At 35.7% G+C, this 25,816-nt stretch overlaps 1 protein-coding gene across 1 annotated transcript; it reads right to left on the minus strand.

Moving 5' to 3' along the window:
• Window positions 1–121: 121 nt before the first annotated feature.
• LOC120424193 (novel acetylcholine receptor chaperone) lies at window positions 122–21,586 on the minus strand. Its single transcript, XM_039588252.2, has 4 exons — window positions 20,646–21,586; window positions 3,895–4,033; window positions 503–654; window positions 122–414 (listed from the first exon to the last, which is right to left on the minus strand). The coding sequence occupies exons 1-4, from the start codon at window positions 20,820–20,822 to the stop codon at window positions 349–351; spliced, it is 534 nt and encodes a 177-aa protein (XP_039444186.1). The 5' UTR covers window positions 20,823–21,586; the 3' UTR covers window positions 122–348.
• Between the last annotated feature and the right edge of the window lie 4,230 nt (window positions 21,587–25,816).

Raw genomic sequence — 25,816 nt, forward strand, 5'->3', positions numbered from 1 at the left:
TCTGGTCGTTGAATAGAGATATTCTAATAAGTTAAGTTAGTGGTGGAATCCTTGCGGATCCTTGTAGAGTCTCTTCTCTTTTTTGCTTTTCTTTTACACTTAGGAAGGTAGAGTGTATGTGTGTGTAAGTGTGTGTACCAGTGTAGGTTTGTGAACACGAGAAACATCAACCGCGAGTTTGTTCATTTTCTTCAACTTGTTCTTCTTCACATGTGGGTGCCGCATGCCGCTGTTCGACGAGGAGTTCCAGTTTGGGCTCGTTATCCTGCTGGGTACTGCAATGTTCTATTTTCCGCTCGGCTGCTTGTTATTTATTGATGAGATCAGAGATTGCGAACGCCGGACCGCTTATTCCTGCTTGAGGCCATTGTTGGTGGCTTTGTCGCTGGCGAGTTGCGCCTCCCGTCTGCTGGACTGAAATTTGCAAGAAAATACAAAAAAAAAAACGACAAATTAGACAAACTCATTAATCACCAGAGTGAGCTTGATCGGGTTTTCATACCTGATACCATATCACTAGCCGGCCGATGAGCATGAAGGTGAACACCAGGGCCGGACCGCACCGCTCGAACGGATCGCTCACCATGTAGTGCGAGTAGACGGCCAGGAACATCAGCATCAGCAGCGTCACGTTGGCCACGTTTTTCACTTTATCTGTGGGTATCGAATTGAAAAAAAAGTTATTAAAATTACAATTGTTCGGTTCAAAATTTGAAAGTTTATGCTATCTAAAGTACCGTGTGGCTCCACCATAATGTACAAAATTTGTTTAATGTCCCATTATTTTTTTATCTTGATAAAACATTTATTGGAATCACATAAAAATTAAAATTCTGTCTAGAACAGAAAAAAAAACTTTTTTCGGCTAAGGCCAAGTATACGCACGTTCGTGTTTTTTATTCTCTCACTTTTAACATCAAACTTCTGCGACTCCATTTTGGTTAAAATGAAGTGTTTGAAGTGTTACTTTACAAAATGCATTTTCTTAACATTTCATCACGGCCATTTTGACCACCATCTTGGATTTGCAATTTCAGATAAACATAAACATAAACTTTGAAAAATATTTGCAACGGCCTAACACGTTTAAAAAAATGAATGAATAAAAATACAGCTTTCGGAATTCCCAATTCCCAAAAAAAAAAAAATTATTTTGTATCAGTGTAAGACTGTTGCAAACATTTTTGAAAGTTTATGTTGCTCCCATACCCTTTTCAAGAAATTCAAAAAAAAAAAAAAATAAACCAACGTCCAAAGTCCTCAAAAACGTTCACTTCGGATAATCGAATCTTTGGATAATCGAATGACGAAAAACTTTTTTTTTTGTCTTCAAGGTTGTTAACGATAAAATTATGAGCGGCCGTGGCTGACTGGTTACGGTGTTCGCTTTGTAAGCGAATGGTCCTGGGTTCGATGCCCATCTGCTCCCAACGAGAAAGTTTAAGACTTAGAAATACTTGAAATACTGAATAAGAACGAAAAATCAAAGTCGCTCGAGTCGGGGTTCGATCCCCCGTCCTTTGGATTGGTAAGCAAAAATGCTAACCACTACGCCATCACGGCTTGGTGAGCTATGGCTGGAATTAGGAATACTGTTACTATCAACTATACGCGCTGGGTCCTTGTCCATTTGACAAGGGTTCGGAAGTTCTAAATAACGTTTGAACCCGATTGGTGCAAACGTTCTTCAGGGCGGGGCTTGTCGAAAAAAGCTGAGGAACCTCGCGCTCGGCTAGCCAGCGTAGAAATGGGTCACCGAAGCTCGGCAGAGCTAACACCTTCCAAATGCCTATGCGAGTTATTTGCATGTATAGAATGAAGATCTAAAAATACATGGAAACAACTCAATTTGTAAGAAGTGGCCGCGTGGTCCCGTTTGGTTGGTTGCACACACACACACACACACACACACACACACACACACAAGGTTGTTAACGATAAAATTATCGAGGCTCGATAATTCTATCGGCGATAATCTTATCGCCGATAATGGACCATAACTAATTTTTAAAATCTTTCTAAAATCGATTAATTCTAGCATATGATGTTAAATTTTCAATGCTTTCACTAGGAATATATTTTTTGAAAAAGTAGTAAGTTTCAAATTTTAAAGATGTAGGTACTCAAAATTATTCGTGAGTTTTTTTTTGAAAAATTCGGTACTTTGTGAAATTTTCAAAAAAAAAGCTTTAATAAAGTGAAAAAGCATTCAACATTTCGGTTCAATTGATACCCATATGGCATATTAAGAAAATTTTAGTATTTTTGAAAATTTTAGTATTTTCGAAAAAATATGGTAATTTGTGAAAATTTTAGTATTTTCCAAAAAATCTCTAATAAATTGAAAAAGCAGACGAAATTTCAATTCGTTTGAAACCCAAATTGCAAATTTTGAAAATTTGAGTATTTTCGAAAAAATGCGGTATTTTGTGATTTTTTTTGTTATAAAAAAGCGTAGAAATGTGAAAAAGCTTACAAAATTTCAATTCGTTTGAAACGGTTTTTTTGTGAAAATTTTAGTATTTTACAAAAATACTTTAATTAAGTGAACAAACATACAAAATTTCGCTTCGTTTAAAACCCATATTTAGGGCTAGTGATTTTTCACGCAAAAGTTCAGGCAAAACTTCATTAAATGCAGTTTTTACATGTATTGATAATTCAAGAAAAAATATAATGCATTGCAAAATGGTTAACAAATATTATTTCAATATGTACCTATTATTTTACTAATCAATTGAACTAAAACGCATGATGTATATTTAAAATATTTAAATGCAATTTGTTCATCGTTGTTTAATATCGTTAATTAATTTAAATAATGTTTTACAAAAAAAAAGCGATTTTTTGCGTTTTTTTCAAGAAGCGTTGATTAATCCTTTTAAAAACTTTTTGTAATTTTGTGGAATAAAGAAACTATCCGCATTTTGTTGAATATTGTAATGAACAATATCTTCGAAAAATAGTTGTAGATCTGATATGAAACACTTTTTTTATTTGTAAACTGATTTTAAAATGCTTGTTAAAAATCTTTTGAAATGTTTGAATTAAAAAAATAAAGTTTAGTCAATTAAATATTTCAAATTTCGCGGCATTTCACGGTATTTCCTAAATTTCACGACCAGGGGCGAATTTCACGGATTACGTGGCTTTCGTGAAATGGCGAAAAATCACTTGCCCTACCCTTTATTTCAAATTATGGAAATTTGAGTACATTCGAAAAAATACGGTATTTTGTGAAAATTTTAGTATTTTACAAAAAAACTTTAATAAAGTGAAAAAAACATACAAAATTTCGATTTGTTTGAAACCCATATTGCTAATTACGAAAATTTGAGTATGGGACCATCCATAAACCACGTGGACACTTTTTAGGGAATCTCAAACCCCCCCCCCCCTCGTGGATAATTGTCCATACAAAAAAATCTTGTTTGTATGGAGCGTGGATAATCGCATACCCCCCCCCCCCCCCTCCCTAAACATCCCTAAACTGTCGAACTAATTTAGGGGTTACTCTAAAGTGGTTTAGAATTTTTAAATCCAAGATGGCGGCTAAATTGGCGATGATGAAACATTGAAAAAAATTACTTTAGTAATTTTTAAGGCAATCAACAACTCAAATTTGACTAAAATGGGGTCACGAAATAATTTTGTTTTGTTCATGATTCGATTATCCGAATTCATACAAACCTTCGGATAATCGAGTCTGGAGTGTACGACGTTTTCAAAAAATCCTGAATTTTAATGGATATTGAAAGGCAACAAAAACAATTTTTTTTTCATATAAAACTGTGGAACCAGCCAATTTTTGATAGAATGGCCCAACATGGTGGAGGCGCTTGGTGCTTCAACGGAATAACGTTTAAACCCAAAGTTAATCAGTTAATCACTTACGACTGGGAATGAGTACCATCGCGAGGCCACACAGCACCTCCAGGCCGCCGACGGACCGGCGGTACCACTTGGAGGGCAGCTTGAAGTCGAACAGCGTCGAACACGGGAACACCTTCGCGTATTTGACGTAGTTTTTGCGCTGAAACGAGAGAAGATGGGGGAGCCCGGTCAATTTGGTGGTATTTTACGTGGTTTGTTTGGGCGTTCCCGATCGAAACCGGGGTGATAAATTAACGGGTCGATTAATGGGTCGATCGATGCGGTGATTGACGCACGGAATGAGGGTCTAATTTTGGAACGAGATCCAATTTCGGGTTTGGAATTTGGTGAAGTAGCTGGATCGTGTTTGGGTGTTCAATGAAAGGTTCTCTGAAATTTGAATTCGAAAATTGTTGGTAGTTGAAAATAGAAAACCCACATTCCATGGAGTCACGCCATACCTAAAGCGTTCATCAAATACCACGCGCCTCCATCAATCCAAGAGCGCATTGACATTGTCATGGCAACCTACGCTAAACTCTTTTGGTCGCCGCATCGGGTCGACAAATCCGGTGCCGGTCGGACATTCGACGACAAATCCAGGGAGCGTCGTTGCGGTTATTTTTAACGATCGCGACGACGACGACAACGTCGCCGCTTGCTACGATCTGCCCTGCAGGTCAGCCAGCGTGCAGGTCTGGCAACTCTTCAAGTCGCCTGCCGGCGACCATGGTCAACTGCGATGGGTGATGTCACGGTTTACCCATCTGACGTCACATCTCTGAAGAGAGAACGCGGTTTATCGCGCGTTCCGACACGAGGAAACCACTTGTGAGGCACATATAGGTTTTATAGACTTGTGAAGAGATCATGCTTAGAAATTCCGGAGAATCCCCGGCGATAAATATTTCAGCACATCCACTGACGGTCGACCTTGTCGACAGAGCGGCGTGTGTGTGTGTGTGTGAATCGGAAATCAAGTCGATCAAGTCGAGATTTGTTTACAGTACGGTCAAAGAGTTCGTAAAAATGTAGAAAAACAAATCAAAAACGAAAAAAAAACAAATTTTCACGAAACGTCCCACCGCGAGAGAGAGAGAGTGCGAGAAAAATGGGGCAAAGAGAGAGTTGTCTGTCCTCCGCGTACCTTGAACCTGTCACCACCCCCGCCACGCGTCTCTCAAAGTGGGTTTTGTATTTTTATTTCGACAAGAGTCCCCAAGGGAAGGAAATAAATGACCCTATTAATAGGTCCGCGGGTTGGGAGATTCCTCAAGTTCATTGGTACGAATACCTTAGCGGTGAAGAGGATTACGAACGTTGTCAGTGTTCGGTCATTGAGACATAACAAGGAATTGAGATCTCACGAGTAAAGTTAAAAATATATATTTTTGTAAATAAAAAAAAAGTTTCAAAATTATTTGAATTGTTGATCGATAATTTACAATTTACCCGCAGTCGTGAATACTTGCGAATGTTTATAAATAACCGAAACATTGCTCTTGGTTCAGAATGGATCAGCTTTTTTTTTTGTCGGTACGTTTTAGTCTTCACTCTTTTCACACATCTTATTTTTGAGAAGAAATAATCCTGTCAACGTCATCGCGTCATATGGTTTTGTATCACCGTCAAACGCAAATAGATCCAGTTAAGGAACTGGTGCTGTGTGACGAGATTACATAATGCACTCAGCGATGAGTATTTTTTTGTGGCTGAGTGGAGAAATTTGACTGTAAACACATGTCATGTCACGTGGGCAAATAAATTTGATTTTCAATATTTTAAAATCGATGAAAGTTGTTTAAAATACTGCAATTTTATTAAATTAAACTTGAATTTTTAAAGTTTCAATGCTTTTTAGTTGGAAAGGGAATTAGCTAACCAAATTTGAAATGCGATTTAATACTTAAATTTCATTGCAAAATAAAAACAAAGGGTTGTGTACTAAACACATTAGAAAAAATAAATGGAAAAACTATAAGTGCATACAAAAATACTGAAAAATAAACATAGAATTGAAGAATGGACGAGGTAATCATTTAACAGAAGTTATTCAATTTTCTGAATATGACATTACAACATAAATAACAACATCGACACGGTTATCGACACTTTTCTTCGAATTTCCATAATTGGGGTATTATTTTCCCCAGCACTTGATGTACGTGTCCCGAGAGTATTTCACAACATATGTGAGAAAAAGGTTCGAATACGAAATGAGCACTCGTAAATTATCCACGATTTATTTTCATTTCGGTTCCAATACATTAGCCTAATGCCAATACCTCCTTACGACTAATGGAAAATCGATTTGCTTGCGCTGGTTCGACGATTGCACACGCCCAAACTAGCCGTGGTCCAGTAATTTCCTGTTTCTCAAAATTGCACCAATCAAGTGTGTGTGTGCGGCAAGTGTTTTTGAACTTGAATTTCGTAAAGCCAACTTTCCTTCTCGCATGCCCTTTTCCATCGTCGTCGACGCAATCATAAATTCACATGGTGTAACGTTTCCCAAATTTCAAAAATAAACAAACCAACCTGATGCTTTCGTTAATCGCGATACACACTTAACTGGTACGCCCAGTTGTATAAATAAATCCCTTTCAGAGGTAAAGATGTATGCTCTGCTGTTTTGATCTTGAAATCGAACATTCACATCGGGGAAATTTATAAGACACTTGCCACCCATCCTCCCACACCCACTCACACAGACCCGGACACATTCACAGAACTGCACTTGTTTCGCTGTATCTTGTTGAGGAAACTCCTCGGTTTACCGACCAACGAAACAACTGCGAGCATCATCATCGTTGCGGCAGATCGCCCATTTTTCGCGAGTTGTGCCATGTGCTGGGTACATAAATTAATAAATCTTTAATAATAACAACTAGTTATGGGGAGCAAAAGGAAGCGTTCGATTTGGGTGAATTAGACGGGTTCTAACATTGCGTTCTTTTTGTATATGGCGCCTATTTCACAAAAACAAAACAAAATAAGGTCTTTATTATGATTTTGCAAGAATGCAAAGTCAACATTGCATTCGATGTAATTTTGCTGTATTTCAGCAAATATTATATCAAGAGTTTTGATTTTTTTATGTTTGAGGCAAAATTTAAATGTCTTTAAAGTTATTTAAACGGTTTGCGAATGTTCTAAAACTTGTGCTCCTAGTGAAGAAGGAAACTGTTTGGTCCGCGCCGGAAGTGAAAGTGAGAAGGAGACCATCAAACTGCCAAGGGATCCAAAAGAAAAACTGAATTCGCGTTAAGGACAGCTTTATACCGGACGGTGCTGGGTAGCGTTAGTCATCAAATTCTGGTCTGAAGAGGATTACTGGAAGTTGGCCAACTACGTGGAGCTGGAAGTCTGAATTTTTGGATCCGTCAGGATCGCCGCCTGTGGCCGTAATTTGGATGTGTGCTTCCTCCGGCATAGAACGGCTGTTCAAGATCTTGTTGTTCAAACCCGGTGAGGAATTTCCTTTTTGCATCTTATTTAATTTCAAGCGTTGAAGGAGTGGCCGTGGCTGAATGGTTACGGTGTTCGCTTTATAAGCGAATGGTCCTGGGTTCGATTCCCATCTGCTCCCAACGAGAAAGTTAAAGAAATATAAATTCGTGAAACTCCTGAACATGAACGAAAAATCAAAGTTGCTCGAGGCGGGGTTCGATCCCCTGTCCAGGTTAATAAACAAAAAGGCTAACCACTAGTCCATCGTGGCTTGATGAGCTATGACTGGAATTAGGAATACTGTTACTGCTAACTATATACGCGCTGGGTCTTTGTCCTTTTGACAAAGGTTCGGAAGTTCTAAATAACGTTTGAATCTGATTGATGCAAACGTTCTTCAGGGCGGGGCTTGTCGATAAAGCTGAGGTACCTCGCGCTCGGCTAGCCAGCGTAGAAATGGGTCACCGAAGCTCGGCAGAGCTAACACCTTTCAAATGCCTATGCGAGTTATTTGCATGTATAGAATGTCAAATTCTAAAATACATGGAAACAACTCAATTTGTAAGAAGCGGCCGCGTGGTCCCGTTTGATTGGTTGCACACACACACACATTTCAGCAAATATTATATCAACCGTCAATATTTTTAATGAAATTTTCTGATCTGTCGAAAAATGGTAATATACAGATTTACAGAACCGGAAATGATTTTCTTAAATCTTTTTTTTTCTACTGAAAAATTTAAGTGCCTTTTTAAATACCACAAAGACTATTTTGCAATAGAGCAATTATCTGCACTTCAGACAACTTTGTGTATACCTTTTCTATGATCAAAGAAGACATTTTACATAATTAGATCCTCCATACAAGTCTCCATACATTTTTTGCAGCTGTCGATCTCTGTATCTTGAGAACGGATTTTGTGATCAATTCGGTGGCTTCAGCAAGGATCTTTTGAGCTGTGGCACAAGTTGGTCAAAACTAATTTTCCCTGGATCCCGGGAAATTTTTGAAACAGTCATAAAATCAATGGTTTTATTATATTTGTTATGATTTTAACGCCTGAAATCATAGAATTCGCCCCATACTGTTAATTGTTTTGTTCTTGTTGGCTTTGGATTTTTAATGAATCAAAATTTTTAATCCTATGTGATTTAAATTAAAGTACTTTATTTTTTTATATAACATGACCAAAAAGCCAAATAAATTTCTTTGAAACTGTCTAATAAAGCAAGAAACTAAAACAATCAACCAGTCTATGTATTTTTTTTGATAAGTTAAGAATCTCATGTTTTACATTAAAACATATTACATACTATTTAACTTTTGTAAAAAATCAAAACATTATGCAAAAAGTTTGCCTTAACCAGTTGTCTTAATTCGATACTTTTGTCCTGATTTGCTCCAGAAGCTGGTGGTTGGTGAAAAATAATGAAATATGATGTTTTTTTCCTAGTTTGAAAATATACGTTAATATAATACAATATAATATAAAAAAATCCCGGGATTCGGGAATTCCCGGTTTTGAGAAAATCCCGGGAATTTTGTCCCGGGAATTCCCAGGATGCTAGCGTTGATAACTTAAGTTAAGTTAGTTAAATATTATTTTTTCTAGATTTGCAGAAAAAAATATATTTTTTGAAAAACTTGGAAAAAAGTAGAATTTTGTTTTGAATTTTTATCTTCGATGTTAAATCAAATTTGCAACAAAAAATACCTAATTCACATACAATTTGATATCGTGCACCGTTTTTAATAGACACTTTTACCTTTAGTGAATCTTTGGTTGTAAATTTTTGCTCGGGGACCTCTTAGATCCCATTTTCCGTTGATGATTTTATCATATTCGTGCTCCTGAGACAATTTCACAATAGAAACATGCATAAAAATGTTAATTTTCATCCATTTTAACCCTTTAAAAAATGAAAGTTAAAAAAATCTTCGATTCACATTTATTGAAAATCATGTTCGTTTCCAAGGATACTAGATGACACCAGAAAAAAGCAGCATCTTATTTTTTTTTAAACAATAAATAATAATAAAATGAATAAAAAAAATAATAAATATAAAAAATAAGATCGGAAAATATCACGAATGTTTCATGTTTTAACATTGAAAATCGGACCATTAGTTACTGAGATATCGACATTAGAAAATGGTGGGTTGTTTGGGTGAGACTTAGAAAACTTCAATTTTCATGTTTCTTTTTCTTCAAGCCGCCGTATCTCAGCAACCAGAGTAATATTGGTGCCAAAAAGTTGAAGGCCGTGTTACGCTCCATATATTTTTTAAATTGATTGATATTATTACGAGGGGTGTGTGCGGGTCCAAAATTAATCCAAATTAAAATCTAAAATCAGATCATGATTTTAGATCATGATCATGATGATCAGAGTCGAGGGACATAAACTTCAAAAAATATTTGCAACAGCCTTAGGGTGTAAAGAAAAATGGAAAATTTTGTATAATCTCAAGAGATTACCCCCTGCCTAATCGGTTATGGTTTAGGGGTCGCTTTTTATCGTTGAATTTTATATCAGGAAAAGCGAGAAAATGTATGGGGAAAATCATCGCTTCAGTATTTTTTTTAGGAAGTATATAAAACATATTTAAAAAAAAAAAAAAAATCACAAAAGATTTAGTTGACACACTTCAGAACCAGTCTAATTCAGATCGCCACTTTCATGAGTGCACTGAAACGCTATTCATACGCTGCTCAAACACCACACTAGCCAATACCGTGAGGAAATGCACTCTCGAAACACGATGTTTGCGTTATTTCTGTTGCTAATATCTCTCCGTCGAGAAATTCGATGGAGTAGATCTGCTTGAGAAAGTATTTGTTGGCACATTCGGCCGTTTTGGTCGTCGTTAAAGAAAGGGGGTAGTGAAGGGGACGCAGCATCCTTCACTGCACTTAATCCCACCTCCCCCGGAAACGAACCCATCCGTGGCGAGGCAGTTGCATCCCACAATTGCATAATTTGAGGTCGAGATATGTTCGCGCGCAAAGTGGTTGAATTTGAGACGGATATTTTTTTTTTGTGTTTAGAATTTTTCCCACCCAAATTTTAGTTTCACAGTTTTGGCGGTGGACTTGCTCATGGTCTGTCAGCTGACCTTGGTTGGCTGTCGTGAGTGAGTGAGGAGTGGGCATCACAGAGCATCTTTGAGGATTTTGTTGTACAAATTTAAAATTAAACCCCGAAAGGACCACAAAACCAAAAAGAAGGAAAAAATATACACATACAACATTGTCATTGGCCGCGATACGAGGCGTTGAAAAGTAATTTTTCGTGGGGGGAATTTTGGCTGCATTGTTTTGAATCGGGCATCATTTGTTGCTCACTGTTTGACATCTTTATGGTTGATATTTTTGTTTGTTTGTGTTTGGTTGCCACCCTGCTGCTACTGCTAATGGGAGAATTCTAGATTAAATTTTCAAAACAACCTATCCCTCATGGGTTTCCTATGCAGATAGGACCTTTTGAAAATTTAATCTAGAATTCAGGGACCATGTCACTGGCCGTATTTTCTAGTCGTTAATTATAACTGTTGGTCTGATGGCTAAGAATGCCGGGCAGCCAATGTGTGTTACTAGAACATTGAACACAAATGAACTCTGAAACCGTCATTGATTAGTACGATGAAAATTTCATGAATGAGAAAAATACAATATTATTATTGGTTGAGACAAAATCTAATACTTGTATTTAGTTTTTTTTGTTTCTTGTTGTTCAAATATCGAAAGTTCCGGCAATCGATTATTTTTTGATATTGTCTTCATTTTGATCAAACTTTTTGGGGATGTTGCCTATGACCACATAATTGTTTTTGTTTTTTTTATATATTTTGTAATTTTTTAAATCAAGACTAGCAATTTAAATGGGCGTAATATTCATTGTTTGGCCCTTTGAAAATGTTATTCTTGATTTAAAAAAATTCAAAATATTTTTTTCGAAAAGATCGGAAAATTTCACGAATGTTTCATGTTTTAACATTGAAAATCGGACAATTAGTTGCTGAGATATCGACATTAGAAAATGGTGGGTTGTTTTGGTGAGACTTAGAAAACTTCGATTTTCGTGTTTCGTTTTCTTAAAGCGGTTCTATCTCAGCAACCCGAGGTCCAATCTTCAATATCTCGTAGACAATTTTATTGCAAATTTTCTGAACTTTAAAAAAAATTTTTTTAGAAATGATCACTCATGGTCACTATTTTTAAAAATCGAAAAACTGCAAATATTTCGCTAAAATCAAATTTTCGGTGGCTATATCTTGAAAACGGAGCCCTTTATCAAAAAATCTGTTATGTGGTTTTCGATTGCAAATTCAATTTTGCATTAAAAAATAACGTCAAATTTGTTTTTGCATGAAATTTCGATTTTTTCCAAAAATCACTATTTTTTCAAAATTTCATAACTCGGCGACAGATTTTTTGACCATGTTTCTCTATGGCTCAAAAGTTGCGGATTTTTATCCCCTAAAACATATCAAAAAATCTCGAAAATAAAAAAATTCCTTTTTTGGGAAATTGAGTTTTAGTAAAAAAAAAGTTGATTAAAAAATCTGCAAATTTTTTTTTCCGTGTACATATTTTTTTTCTCAATTGTCCTCAACAATACCTACAACTTTGCCGAAGACACCAAATTGATCAGAAAATTCACTCAAAAGTTACAGCTGTTTGAATATTTACATACCATTTTTGTATGGACAGCAGCCAAAATTGTATGGAGACTTGTATGGGTGAACCAATGACACAAAATAGCTTCTTTGGTCATAGGGAAGGCCCCCACAAAGTTTGATCCAAATAAAAAAATACAAATAAAATACAAATTGGTAGAGAATTGCTCATATAATACTTCATTTGCCGGTGAATCGCCACATGTCGAAAAATGTCCCGTTAGTTTTTGTATAAAAACCGGGGGGATGGCAACCCTACTCCGACCAAAGCAAACTGACAACAGTCGACATTAGCACGGTTGTCAAATGAGAGCCCACAACAAAAGCACTAGCTGTCAAATGGTAGCCCATAACAAATCATTGTTTGGGTTTTTGATTTTCAAATTTTCCGCAATTTAAACGATAAATTCCTGAAAAAACACGTGAATTGTGTTGCTGATGGCAAATTCTATCATATTCTTGTAGATTCCATCCCAATATTGGCTGAAAATTCATATCGAAAAAAAAATGATTTTTCTGTTTACCTTTTTTGCTTTTTTTTCTTTTGGTCGACAAAACAGTGCGCCCGTACACTCAGAATCGGCATTACACATTTTCCAGTTTGCTTTTACACATTTGCATGGGACTTTTGAGTTCAACCAGGATAACACACTTCGTGTAACCATAGTAATATGTATAATACTGATTGTCAGTGTTTGTTTTCTGAACTTCCAAGATGGCGTCTTCTTCGCTACCCCCTGATAAAAACAAACAAACAAAATAAAATTATTAGTTTGTAATTCTAGAGTTTTTTTTGATTAGGTCCTATAAACATATGAAAGACAATAGTTTATTGGTCCTTTTCAAAAAAAAACTCTGGAATTGTGTTAACAGTGAAATACATGAAAACACGTTTACTGATTGATGTTCTTTTGGAACTTTCGGGAGAAAGTTTCATTATCATTCTTAGCCTTCTCTCATTTAACAATATTCGATGTACGATTTTTATGGTTATTAAAAATTTGAATAAAAACATAATCTTAGTATCACGTTCCGCTATTTAGAATCCATGTGAAACGAAACTATTGGCACTACGCCCCCCGGGGCATGGCCTTCCTCCTCTAACGTGGGATTTCTGCTCCAGCGCCTCTGACGAGACAGGAGAAACCGGGACCGACGTTTTACTTCACCATCCGATAGAAGCTCAGTGGATAAGGCGGGAATCGAACCCGCGTCTCATAGCATCATCGGGATCGGCAGCCGAAGCCGCTACCCCTGCGCCACGAGACCCACTGTGGTGTGCGTCAAATAACACAGTTCAAGTCGGTCACCGTACTATGATGTGCGTCATTCATTTTGCTCATCAGCTGTGGGACGGATTGGCTGATTACTTTTTAAACCACGCACAGCACTCTGTACTGTTACATTTGAGGTTATGTGACCGCCGAAAAGCCGTCGCCCGTTAACCACTTTTCAGAAATAATTTCATATTTATGGTATGTTTTGGTTGTGCTTCTTTATTTTCTTTAAAATTAGTTTGCTCCACAGAATTTCGCGTGTCCCGTCGTGGCGTATGATATTTTCTGCTCACGACAAATCCACCCCCCCTAAAAAAAATCTCAAAAATCCCGCCATTCCGAGTTTCGGTCATTGTCACACATAAACACAACCGAAATTTCACTGGTTTGGTGCAAAATAATCTGGTTAAGTCTGTGTGGTGACAGTAAATATCACCTGCAAACCCAGTGCCAAACGAACACTTTGTTGTGGTGATCGTGAAGTGCAGTGATGTCGTGAGTCGTATGCGAGAGACAATTCCTTCACATCAGAAATCACGAAGCGTCGACTTGCGGCCAACGCAAACGGTTCCACGTTGGCAGAGGACGACGACAACGACAGAAACGCGTGCTTGTCTTCTGGTCGCGTCGTGTCAGTTTGAGAAATTCTAAAATTATCCTGCGACGCGACGTTATCAGAAGGACTGTGTAAAGAGGAGATAATTGCTGTAATGGTATGAAGAGTTTCAAATTTTGTTAAACTCTATTATATGAATATGCCTTAGCATAAGTTTGAACAAACTAGAAATACAAAATTAGAAATGTGATAATCCAAACTAAATAAAACTAAACTCATGAATCACATTTGACCACTTGGTGGACACTGACTGAAGGGAATGTGATTTAATTTATGTGTCGTTTTACAAGCATAATGAGCCATGAATATGACAAGAAAGCAGATTTGTAGCATCCTCTCAACCCGATCGTGAAGCTTTATAGGCAGTGTTGGCTACTCTGTTGGTTGGCACTCTTGCTACAAAATGAACACCAAATTGTTATAGGTTTTTCATCTTGTTGACCTTGTTGCAAAACTCACATTATGTTGGATTTCTTAAATGCAATTTTTTAGCTCCATAAAGCTCAAATATTCAAAGTTAGGTGTACCAAACATATCATGAGAAGTTGGTGAGAAAATGACTGTTATTGAAAAAAGAGCTTTTTATATTCGTATAAAGAAACATGGCTGAGGCTGCCTGAGTTTTCCAAATCGATTTGATATTGGGTCCTAAAATCGTTTTTAGATTGCTTATTTTATTACACATAACGACTACGATTATTTATCTGAGCTCAATAACACTTTGTACATCAACAATACGTTTAAATTGAGTTCTTGAATTAATTTTGAAAAATGGATCGCGACCTCTCTTGACAGAAAGTTTTATTTGAAAATAAAGAAAGGGATCAGAAATGCTGGGTTCAATCCCTGTCAAACCCAGTTGCCTGTTTCGAGATTTGTCTTATCAAGTCTTTCACCGGAAAAAATGTACATTTTCAAATTAAGTTTTTTTTTCCGCAAAAAAAAACCATTTTCCAACATAATTGCAAAAGTGCTAAAAATTCAATATTACTGACATCAGGGTGACATTGGGTCTGGGGGTGAGATTAGGTCATACGAATTTCAGCCTTTTTCATGATTTACGTCCTATTTAAAAGTTAGTCTTGATATTAAAATTAAAAAAAATCTCTTGGAGACCTGAAAGTTTTTCGAACGGTTGATTTTTTAACATTGAATATTGGACCATTAGTTTGCTGAGATATTGACAGTAGAAAATGAGGGGCTGTTTTCCTGTTTCTTTTACTTTTATCCGCTGTTTTATCAACCAGAATACCAATCTTCAACGTTCCTAAGAATATTTAATGCATTGGATTTTTCCAAAAAACGGCGGCAAAATTTTTGTCCGTGCTTCTCTATGACTCAAAAGTTTCCTGTTTCAGTCCCTGAAAACAGTTTTTTTTTAAAGAAAAATCAACTTAGAAATAACCATCAACAAAACACCAAATTTATCCGACAATTCCTTCAAAAGATACAGATTTTCGAATATAGCCTTTTATAGGTAAACTAATGACAAAAAATGGCTTAACTACAAATAAAACTTATAAAACTAAAAATGCACGAAAACGACTGATTTCTTTAAATTTGTCTTTCTTTCTAATAAACATATTTTCACAAATTCAAAATCTACACAGTAAAAAAATGTGTAAATTTGGAAGGTGTAATTTTGGAAGAATGAATGTTACCCCTTTTATGATTTAATTTGACCTCAATATAGACTAAAAAAGCTACATTACACCAGAAAAGTGGTAAAATTGCACATTTTCAGGGGTTAAAATACTCATTTTTTCTGACATGAAAGATGTACTCCTTCCCAGATGAAATATTACCATGATTTTTTTTAATGTGTAGCATAACATGTTAAAAGAACTAAAACCATAAATTCTCGACTTTTTGCCTTTCTTACTAAAGAAAGGTATAGGTTTTACTTTAAGGCAGGACGTCATTTCCATCTTCGTAAATATGTCGATTCAGCATGAATTTTAATCGGAAAAATCGTCAAAAAATCACACTGCATCGATTTTCGACGCTCTATCGATTCACCTTGACAGAACTCGTCTATCTCCAACCCTCGAATTTTGAGAAAATAAATTCCGTGGAGGTCGAGTGATGTTCGTATGTGGTAAAATTTTGCAAAATTTTGTGTCGCGCCGTTCTCAGCTCCCATATATCCGATTTCGATTCTTCTAAGTGCAGATGAAAGCTAGTGTGCTGAACCTGGGCGAGTTGCCACGCAAATTTCGAAATATCCATCTGTTTTCGGATGCGGCCAGACTTTTCAACAAAATACACAGTTTTCAAATGAAAATATGGTCAATTTTTTTCATTTTCATATCTTTTATTTATCTCAAAAATTGCATTTTTCGAGCCCTACAACCTCCCAAATTTTCATCCAGATTCATAATATGGTTCTGGAGTTAGAGCCGTTTGATTGACCTACCATAAGAAAAAAAATCCCTAAAAAAAGGTAAAAGCCCACCTGGTACCCTTCGCCAACATTTTTCATTTCTGATTTTATTCGAAATTTCTTGCTACATTCATACACAGCAAAAAATCCAATGGTAAAATCGCATGCAAAAGCATGCACATCACCTTCGTCAAAATAAACACTTAATATTACACACTGCATGTACAACTTTTGCAAATACAAAAAAAAAGTTGCAACCGACGGGATTCAAACCAAGCACCAACTGAAGGACTGGCGCCTTAGCCCACTCGGCCATCAGACCGATGAAAATCTGTAAGGATAAATGCATATATAAGCATAACATTTCGGTCAAGTAGGTTTCCCATACTGATGTGCTACATATTTCAGAGGGTAAAATTACATAAAATTGCATAAAATAATGCAATATTTATTTTACACCCAGGCCTTTTACACGCAGCTGGATTATTACATTTTTAGCTGTGTAGTACAGACCATGAGTGAGCATCTGAAACAAATTCGACATCGATCGGCAATCCTGATCAACTTTTAGAACGATTTACTTTTTGCCTTTCTTACTAAAGAAAGGTATAGGTTTTACTTTAAGCCAGGACGTCATTTCCATCTTCGTAAATATGTCGATTCAGCATGAATTTTAATCGGAAAAATCGTCAAAAAATCACACTGCATCGATTGTCAAGTTGAGCTTCGAATACTGGCGCGAGAATGCTGGCGCATATATTTGCTGGCTTGACTTATACTCATTTTGTAGTAGCTTGTCTACCGATGTTTCCTTCAATATGTAAGATATCGTAGCTTTTCGGTTTCTTTTGCCCTGTCCGTTTATGCATTACTGTCCAATGTTTATGCAAAAACTTTGTGACATAGGACATTCATCCGGCTACAATCATTTTGTTTCCCGTGCGCTCCTAAAATCGCCTAAATGTAGACTTCATTTTTTCGTGATTTTGTAAGTTTATTTAACAGGGTTCATTGGATTCCAATAGGAGCTTTCTAAGCTTTTCATCGTTTATATCGTTTTCAAAGTGTTCAATGCTGGCAACTCCAATGGATTTCTTCCTAAGGTTCTCGCGATTGAGTGTGTAGTGGTGCGGTTGTTAAAAATAGCTATCTCTGACTCTGTCACTCTCGTAGAAGCTGAATGGCTAGCTGCACCGTGCGGCACACGCGGTTCACTTGTACCTCGGTTTTGCTTGTCTTGGTGCGCTGGTACGATGAACCAAAACACCAACACCAACACGTACCGAAAATAGAAAACCAAAACCGCGGTGTGCGTTGTTGGGAAGCTTGCTATGATCGCGTTTGTCATAAACGCTTGTTTGATTACAAACGTACAAACATATTGTACGATTAAAAATATTCTTTTGGTGAAAATTGCGTTTTTTATTTCTTTTGGAAATTATAGCATTCATAATTCTCATAATATCAACATAAAACTTTGCTTTCATCATAAGACTTTCTTTTGTGCTGACGTTATAAATAAACAAAGTCGATGTTATTAATTGAAAGAAGTTCTACCATTGTTATATTCTTTAGTAAGAAAGGCTCTTTCTCACCCCAGGTGGGATTAAATCGGGTTTTTTTGAAAATTCCTATAAGCTATTGTGTTTCATATGTTTATAAGACCTAATAAAAAAATGTCTGGAATTGCTTAAACAATTTATTTGAAAGATTTGAAAAAATCTTGGAAAATTTCATCTAAATTTTAAAATAAAAACATCTCGCATTTTACTGATTTTTGAATGATTATTTAATTTCACTGTTAGATAAAAAAACATCAACTGTCTGAAAACTGAGTCCAATTGCCTGCCTTGAGTAACGTCATGATTCGAAATCCGGACACTTAGTACCATATTATTTTTGTTATAGCTGGCAAAAAATCATGTAATAAGTTGGAAATGTAGAAATATCATCAGGATTTAGTATAAACAGTCAGTTTTAAGAGAATGCATGCAAAATATGTCTTTTCTAACAATTTTTCATCAGAATTTGAAAATTGAAATGACTTGTTGTGCTTCGAATCCCGGACACTGTCAAAAGCTGATTCGAAATCCGGACACTTTTGCTTCGAATTCCGGACACTCGATTTTGCTTATGAATCGCACAAATTTGGACTGAAATGTTAGTGAATGGCATTCTTTAGGTCTCAAATAAGCTGTTAACATCAAAACAATCGATAGTTTACATAAACATTTTCTAGATTTAAGGAAATCAAAAACATAAATTTCTGCTTTGCCTTCCCGGTGCTTCGGACGCCTATGAAATATTTCCGTTGAAATGTTTCGCATTTTTGGTAAACTTATAATTTTATATTATTTATTCGTTTTGGCATCAACTACAGCGTTCAAACAAACTTAAAAAGAAAGTTGATGTTAGAATTCATCAAATAACACAGTTTTGACATTCATAATGCGAACTCATATCCAAATAATTGATAAAACAAGTTGAAGTGTCCGGGTTTCGAAGCGTCCGGGAATTCGAATCATGACGTTATATTCAAAAAAAAACAAAATTTAAGGATTGGAAAAAAAATATGTTGGCCTTATTGATCATAAGATACAGCCATTTTAAGGGTAAAAAATATGCAATTTTAAAAGTCAAATAACTCGAAAAAGCGCAAGATAATTTTAACATTCCAGCAAAATAATCATATATAACCTATATAAATCCAAAATATAGCCAATAACCGAAATATTGACATTATGGCTTAATTCTGAGGGCAGATTCATATTCAACGGACAAAATTACATGGAAATATAGATATAGAGTTAAATAATTTTCGTATTGCGTTAGGGTGGTAAAATACACTTTGCCTATAAAAAATAGTTATTTTCAAATATAAATATCTCGATTTTAAAGCAAATACCCCTTTTTCAGCGTTAGCTAGAACTCTCCTTACGAATGAATAAAAAAAAATTGGCTCGCGATTTTTCGAGTTATTTGAGTTTCTTTCATAACTCAAAATGACTGTGAATTTTGAGCAGTTGTGTTAAATGTTTGTTTTTCAAAATCTCTAAACCTCTCAACCTATTCACCTATTCTACGTTAAAAAACTGAATTTTGAGGGGTTTGATTCTATGATTTTAATAAAATTAGTCTTCTCTTTGCTGCCAATAATTGAAGATTCGGCTATTTTAATAAAAAAAAAAAAAAAAAAAAATCAAGTATTCCGAGAAAAACGCGTTTTTGTATTTGTCACCAAATCTTCGCCACGGCAATTTCAAAGGGGAATGGGATATTAGCCGTTTGATTTTTTTGCATCGACAGCCAAAACTAAATAATATTTTGGTGAAATTCAAGTTTCAGAAGATGCGTTGGAACATCCTCTACCACCTGGAGCAGAAATCTCGATTTTGCCAAAAGTGCCGTTTTTTCAATGATGGGCAGTTCACCAAGCAATACAATCTAGAGAGGAAAAGATGACCAGTTTTGTTGGTCTAAGCTGGGGTATTGAACCCCGATCTACCGCTTACGACGCGGAAGCGTTACAACTGGGCTACGTGGCTCGTTCGCAGTTATAAAGTTAAAATTACGTACAAAAAAAAGCAAGAAACCTAAATAATTTAAAAAAGAACACAGTTTTTACCTATGTCATATTTTTATTTATACAGATTCTGTTTCAGGTCGGTAAAACACAAGTTTCTACGGGGAGCTGTCTCGGATTATAAAATTTTACTCCAGTCAATCCATATTTTTTTAAATGTAAAATTTGTCCAAAACAACTTCTCGATTTGTAAGTTTAATAAAAAATATCTTTTTTTACTCAAACTAAACTAAGAGTTCCTGTTAAATTTTAAAAAAGGTCATAAAAGTAACTACTGAGCTTCACACCGAGTGCCGTTTCAAATCTAGGTCAGCACTTTATTAAATAGTCACCAGCCAATCTTCCATGGGGTACAGGAAATTGTGCATCCGCTGCTGCTGAATACCCGAGACGAGATCCTTTCGACGTGGAGCTGGCAAGAACCATATTTGCCATTGCCATCCGCGACCTCGTAGTCTCGTATTTGTATGCAAAACAAGAACCCATCAATGATGTAAAAGATAATCTTAGGTGGTATGTTTTGAAAAGGGTTTAATATATTTTTTTGTGTCTACAATTTTAATGATAACGAAAGGTAATTTTCCTAACTTAAAAAACCTCAAATAAAAAAGGTCCCGAGGGTAGTTCTACCCCCCCAGCACACGAAAACACCCAGAAGGGTGGTTCTGTTTACTTTCGTCCTTTTCCACAAACACACACACAGCCACGTGTGAGTGAATGTGAATGTTTGCGCACACAGGGGCGTCGCGACGCCTCCTTCCTTGCTGCTTGCGTACACTCACCAGATCCCGGTGCAGTTCCTTGCTGATGTGGGGCGTCAGTTTCATGAGCCCGATAAAGATGAAGAACAACCCTAGCAGAATGGAGAGGCTCTTGAGGACGATGGAGCCCATCCGTTGGGTGTTTTGGGCGCTGCTGGTCACCGCCGCCGACGCCGGTCCGGTCGTCGTGGTTGTCATTTTTTTCTGTGTGGTTGGTTTTGGCGACTTTTTGAGATTTTTTGGATGCTGCGACACAGCGAAACCTTAGGTGTTGGTTTTTGGTTTTTTGAATGTGTGAACTTCTGCTTATTTTGTCACTGTATGTGTCGCTTTCTTTTGCTACTTGAATTATTCGTATTTTTAAACTAAAAATCACAGAGAAATTTCGTCTGGTTCAGCTTCTTTTTTGCTTCTTTGGCTCTTATGCACTCCTCACTGCCATCATTCTTTTGCTCTTCTCCACATTCTTGTACGGTTGATCGATTTTTTTGATTTCGTTACTTATTTTCCTTGCGATGTCGTTTGAATTTTCCCCAAAAACACACACACTCTTTTGAGTGCTCTCTTCTTCTCTCCTGGCGACGAATTATCTTCTATCACTTGCAAATAATTGATGACACCAGAGTGAGCCCGAGAGAGAGAGAGAGCGAGACGAAAAACTGCAGCCTCCGGTGGGCTGCGACAGAGGATGAAAAATTGGGAAAATTTTCAGAAAAAGGGAAAATTCTGTCCCGCAGACGAACACACACACAATGACACACGCGCGCACGTCAAAAATAATCGATTTCCTCGGAAAACTGGCGCGCCGGTGCTAGACCAAAGTCCTTTTTCGTCCCTCCTCCGTTTGAGGCTAGGCGTCTTAGGGCGCAGTTAGGGTGGTCCCTGCCGGAATTCGAGCTAGGTCCGCGTGTCGTGTCGGGGGTCGTGTTTCTCGTTCAAAGCTCTACATCACACTGATGGACGTCGTCGGAGAGCCACTTGGCAGAAGCCGCGCGCGGAAAACTCACTCACTCTCAGCAACATCATCGCAGAATCAGACGGCGGCGGCGTCGCGACGACAGGGAAGGTTTTCCGACGACGCTGACCAAGGGAGAGAGATGTTTACTGTGTGTTGTGGGAGAATTGAGAGAGATGGTGGGGAAAATGTGAGCGGGAGAGGATTCGAACCGGTCGGTGGTTCTTCCGATTTCCGGTTTGATGTCCTTGCTGCGTGTTGGTGGGAGAGAATTTTATGGAAAATGAGAAATTTTGAGAGAGAGCTTTCGATTTGCGCGGGAATTGAAAGAAACGAGAATTGAATCGAAAGCGCGTGCACGCTTCTGAATCAATTTGAATTTTGAGAAGGTTGAAATAGCTTTCGTGGTGAATGAAAGAACTACGTATATAGAACAGTTTTCGAAGGTATGAATGGAGGTTTGTGTCTTAGATAAACTTTTGAGAATTTTTGTTATATTGTACAAGTTATTTAGGAACTTTGTATGCTCTTGGAATTATTATTTTAGAACTTTTTATCGAACTGGAAATCAAAATTGAGTGTGTATGGCATGCATTTTAACCCTAATGCTTTGGGAAAATTTATTAATGAAAAAGGGGGTTTTCCATACGCATGCCCGTACTAAGTTGAAATGCTATGCACAAAATATGATGGCATCCAATTGCTTTCAAATTTGAAGGGATTGTTATGAATCTTATGACACGATTGAACGCGACGTTTACAGCATTTTATCTTAATTCAAAAATATCGTTTAGTGTGATAAATTATGATATTTCATTTTATTAGGTTGCTTTAACAATTACATTGGTGCAGTTGTTATCCTGAGCTGAGATATGGACTACCTTTCAACAGCTGATTTGTTCGAAATGGGGAGAGAGTTTACTGGTACTAAGGAGAACAAATTGGACATAGAAGGAAAAAAAAATGCAAAAATAACCTTCGAAAAAATTATGATATTAAAAATGATATTTAAAATGACTTTTTAAGATTTGATGAAAATTGTAGAGACAAAGCCGATTGCCAAAAATTTTGCGTACATGGCAAATGTTATGCATTTTTTATATAAGGATATATTCATTTTGAAAAGCCGGTGTAAGCTGAACAATTTCGAACAAATTTGTCGTTTTAGAAAGGTATTTTTTTAATATTCATATTTTCGTTAATCAATGTTGTAAAGTGACAAGCTAGCATACAAGACTCAATCATGAAAATATCAATGATTCGAAAGAATGTGGCTAAAAATGTAATCATTGCAGATGTTTTAAGGGACATCAAATACCATCATTTCAGAAATTCCCAGCACAGGCAAAAAATCTTTGACCATGTTATGAATTTTTGAATCAATACTGATTTAAAAAAAAAGAAATATTGGTCGCAAAAATTTTCCAACTTAATTTTTTGATGTAAAATTGAATTTGCAATCAAAAAGAGCCTAATTGAAATTTTAATAAAGTGCACTGTTTTAAAGTTATATTTTAAAATAAGCAGGGTGAGCAGGGCTTCAAATTCCCGACTTTTTCCCGACTTTTTTCCAAACTTTTCCAGAATGCTCAAATGATTGGCATTTCTTATCTAAAGATTGATTTCAAACAAAAAACTTTCTATAAGAAAAGTCAATATTAACCACCGAAAAAAAATTCTCAATGAATTTAAAAGAAAATCCAAATATAGGCATTTTTTGTAAATACAGAAACTAAACAACAAATAAAACAAAACTTCAAAAATGGAATTTCATTATTATGATTCAGAGTAGAAACATAAACAATAAGTATTTGAAAAAATAATCGAAAGTTCAACAAAACTTATAACTTCCATGTTATTTTTAAATTGGCAAACGTATAGTTTTTGATACTTCGTTTCAATTGGAAATGGCAAAAAGTTAAAGATAACTGAACTTAAAATATCGTTCCTATTTTTTTAAACTCCATCATCATTTTAAATCAAAGAATGATTAAAACATAATTGCTGTTATTATTCATTCAAAGGATTTAGAAAAATGTCAAGGAATTCATAAAAAAATGTTTTTGCCAAGTTCCCTTTTTAATTTTGTAATTTTTGATATTGAATTTTTTAATCAATGGTAATTTATTTAGTTGTCAGTTTTTAACTTTTTTTTTCAATGAAAAATCAGTTTGATATGATTTTATGTTTTCCCACTTATTTTAAGCAAAATGTTTGAAGAGAAAATTTTTTAAAACAATTTTGCAATAACTCAAAATTTCTTGGATTATTTATTTTTTGAAAAAGTTTTTCAATTTTGGATTTTATTCGGTATTTAAGTTTGCCGAAAACTGAAAATCAATCTTTATCTATGGTAGGTAATTTACCCATACTCACAAAAAAAATGTTCAAGTGCAACATTTGAAAAAAAAAACATATTATAAATTACTTAATGAATTTAGTTAAACAATTAAAAATATTTACCAAAAAAAAAAACCATTACCAAACTCAAGTTGGAATCTGTTTTCAAATATTCAATAATGTGACAAAATAAAATAGAATCATAATTCTAAGCTGGCCATTAGGCTCTATTTTTATATTAGTTTTTAATTAACTTTACCTCTTGTTTGATGAACAAAATTTAATAGCAAGTATGCTCAGAATTCCCGACTTTTTCCCGACTTTCCCGATTTCCCGACTTGAGTGGCCACCCTGAATAAGTGCCCACGTTTGCCCAATATTTTTGAAAAGTTTGCTCAAATCAAAGCAAATCGGTAATTGAACTTAATGATTCGCTTTAACCTTCATTTGAAAGCTTTTCATGCGATCTTTCGAATGCTGTATCGAACAACTGCAAATTTTAACTTTTATATAAAGTTTTTGTAGAAAAACTTTTACCCTTGAAATCCACAAATTCGGAACACTTTTTTTCTTATGGATGTAAACAAACTTTGGTTATCTCCAGGAGTACATATTTGTAACAAAATAATGACTTCACACACTGTAACCACTAAAACTCAAGCTTAGTGATTTTTTATTCATGGTCTGATAACTTTTTTGTGAAAATTTCAGTTAAATTCAGGTGTTCCACAATTGTGGGAGGCACAATAACATTCCACAATCATGAAACAGGCAATTTGGATGCAGTGTTTTGCTGCTCAGGATAAAAGAGTCTTGAAATGAAGTTTTTTGTTCAAAAAGTACTACTTTTACTATTGAAATAGCAAGAAAATGTCCAAATAAAGGTCCTAAAATAGTAGGGTGGACAAAAAAGGCTGCATTTGGCATGCTATTAACAAATTATCACAAAAGTGTTCCGAATTTGTGGGTGTTCCGAATATGTGGGATGACTGTACGACCCTTTTTAGTTGCTGAGATATTGCCATGCACAGATTTAAAACAGGAAAATTGATGTTTTCTCAATGGAATGATGGAACAAGTTTTCAAATTTTATATGAAATTTGTTCAACTGAAATTGCCTATAAATTTGTAGATTTTTTTTAATTATGTTTCAAAAACACATATTATTTATTATTTACAAAATAAGTTTACCCTCTCCTAGTGGAAAATTGTCCAAAGAATCCGAAAATGCATTCCGTTTTCCGATTCAAAATCATGTTCATTGAGAAAATCATGACACTTTGAGAAGTTTGAAATAATGCCTTCATAAACATTTTCCTAATAACAGTTAACTAACTTTTTAAACCTTTCAAAATGTTATGAAAAGTTCTTCTTGAGGTACTTTGAGTACTTCTCTATTATGGTCAGTATGATTCCAAACCAATCCGTACGTATTTAATTTGTACTCTTCATTTTGCGGAAAAATCTCAAACCTATCAAAGTCAATCAAAGTCACCCCGCTTTACGGTACATAATTTCAAGATTGTTCAGGTGTAAACCGAAAACGCGATCAAAAATTAAAGTGGATTAATAAGGCTCTTAACTGCTTATTTGAATCGTCGGTGTACAGGACAACGCACTATTTAATCATTTCCTGGCGTACCGTCATCTGGGACGAATCGGGACTACAGTCTGAATAGGGACAGCAGTGTTTAGAGCACTTACAGGTTTTAAAATTTGGAAATGGGTGTACACCAAACACGGAAACTGTTCAAATTGTTTCGTGATTTGTGTCAAAATTGTGACAATGATTTCGTGAACTCAACGATGTTAATAACACTTACGAAAATACAAATTCTTGAATTGTATTTGAAATGTGTTTGTTTTGTTGAATCTTTTATATTAGAAAGTTTGTGAA

This window comes from Culex pipiens, chromosome 3, assembly GCF_016801865.2.
Source record: "Culex pipiens pallens isolate TS chromosome 3, TS_CPP_V2, whole genome shotgun sequence".
Taxonomy (NCBI): Eukaryota; Metazoa; Arthropoda; class Insecta; order Diptera; family Culicidae; genus Culex; species Culex pipiens.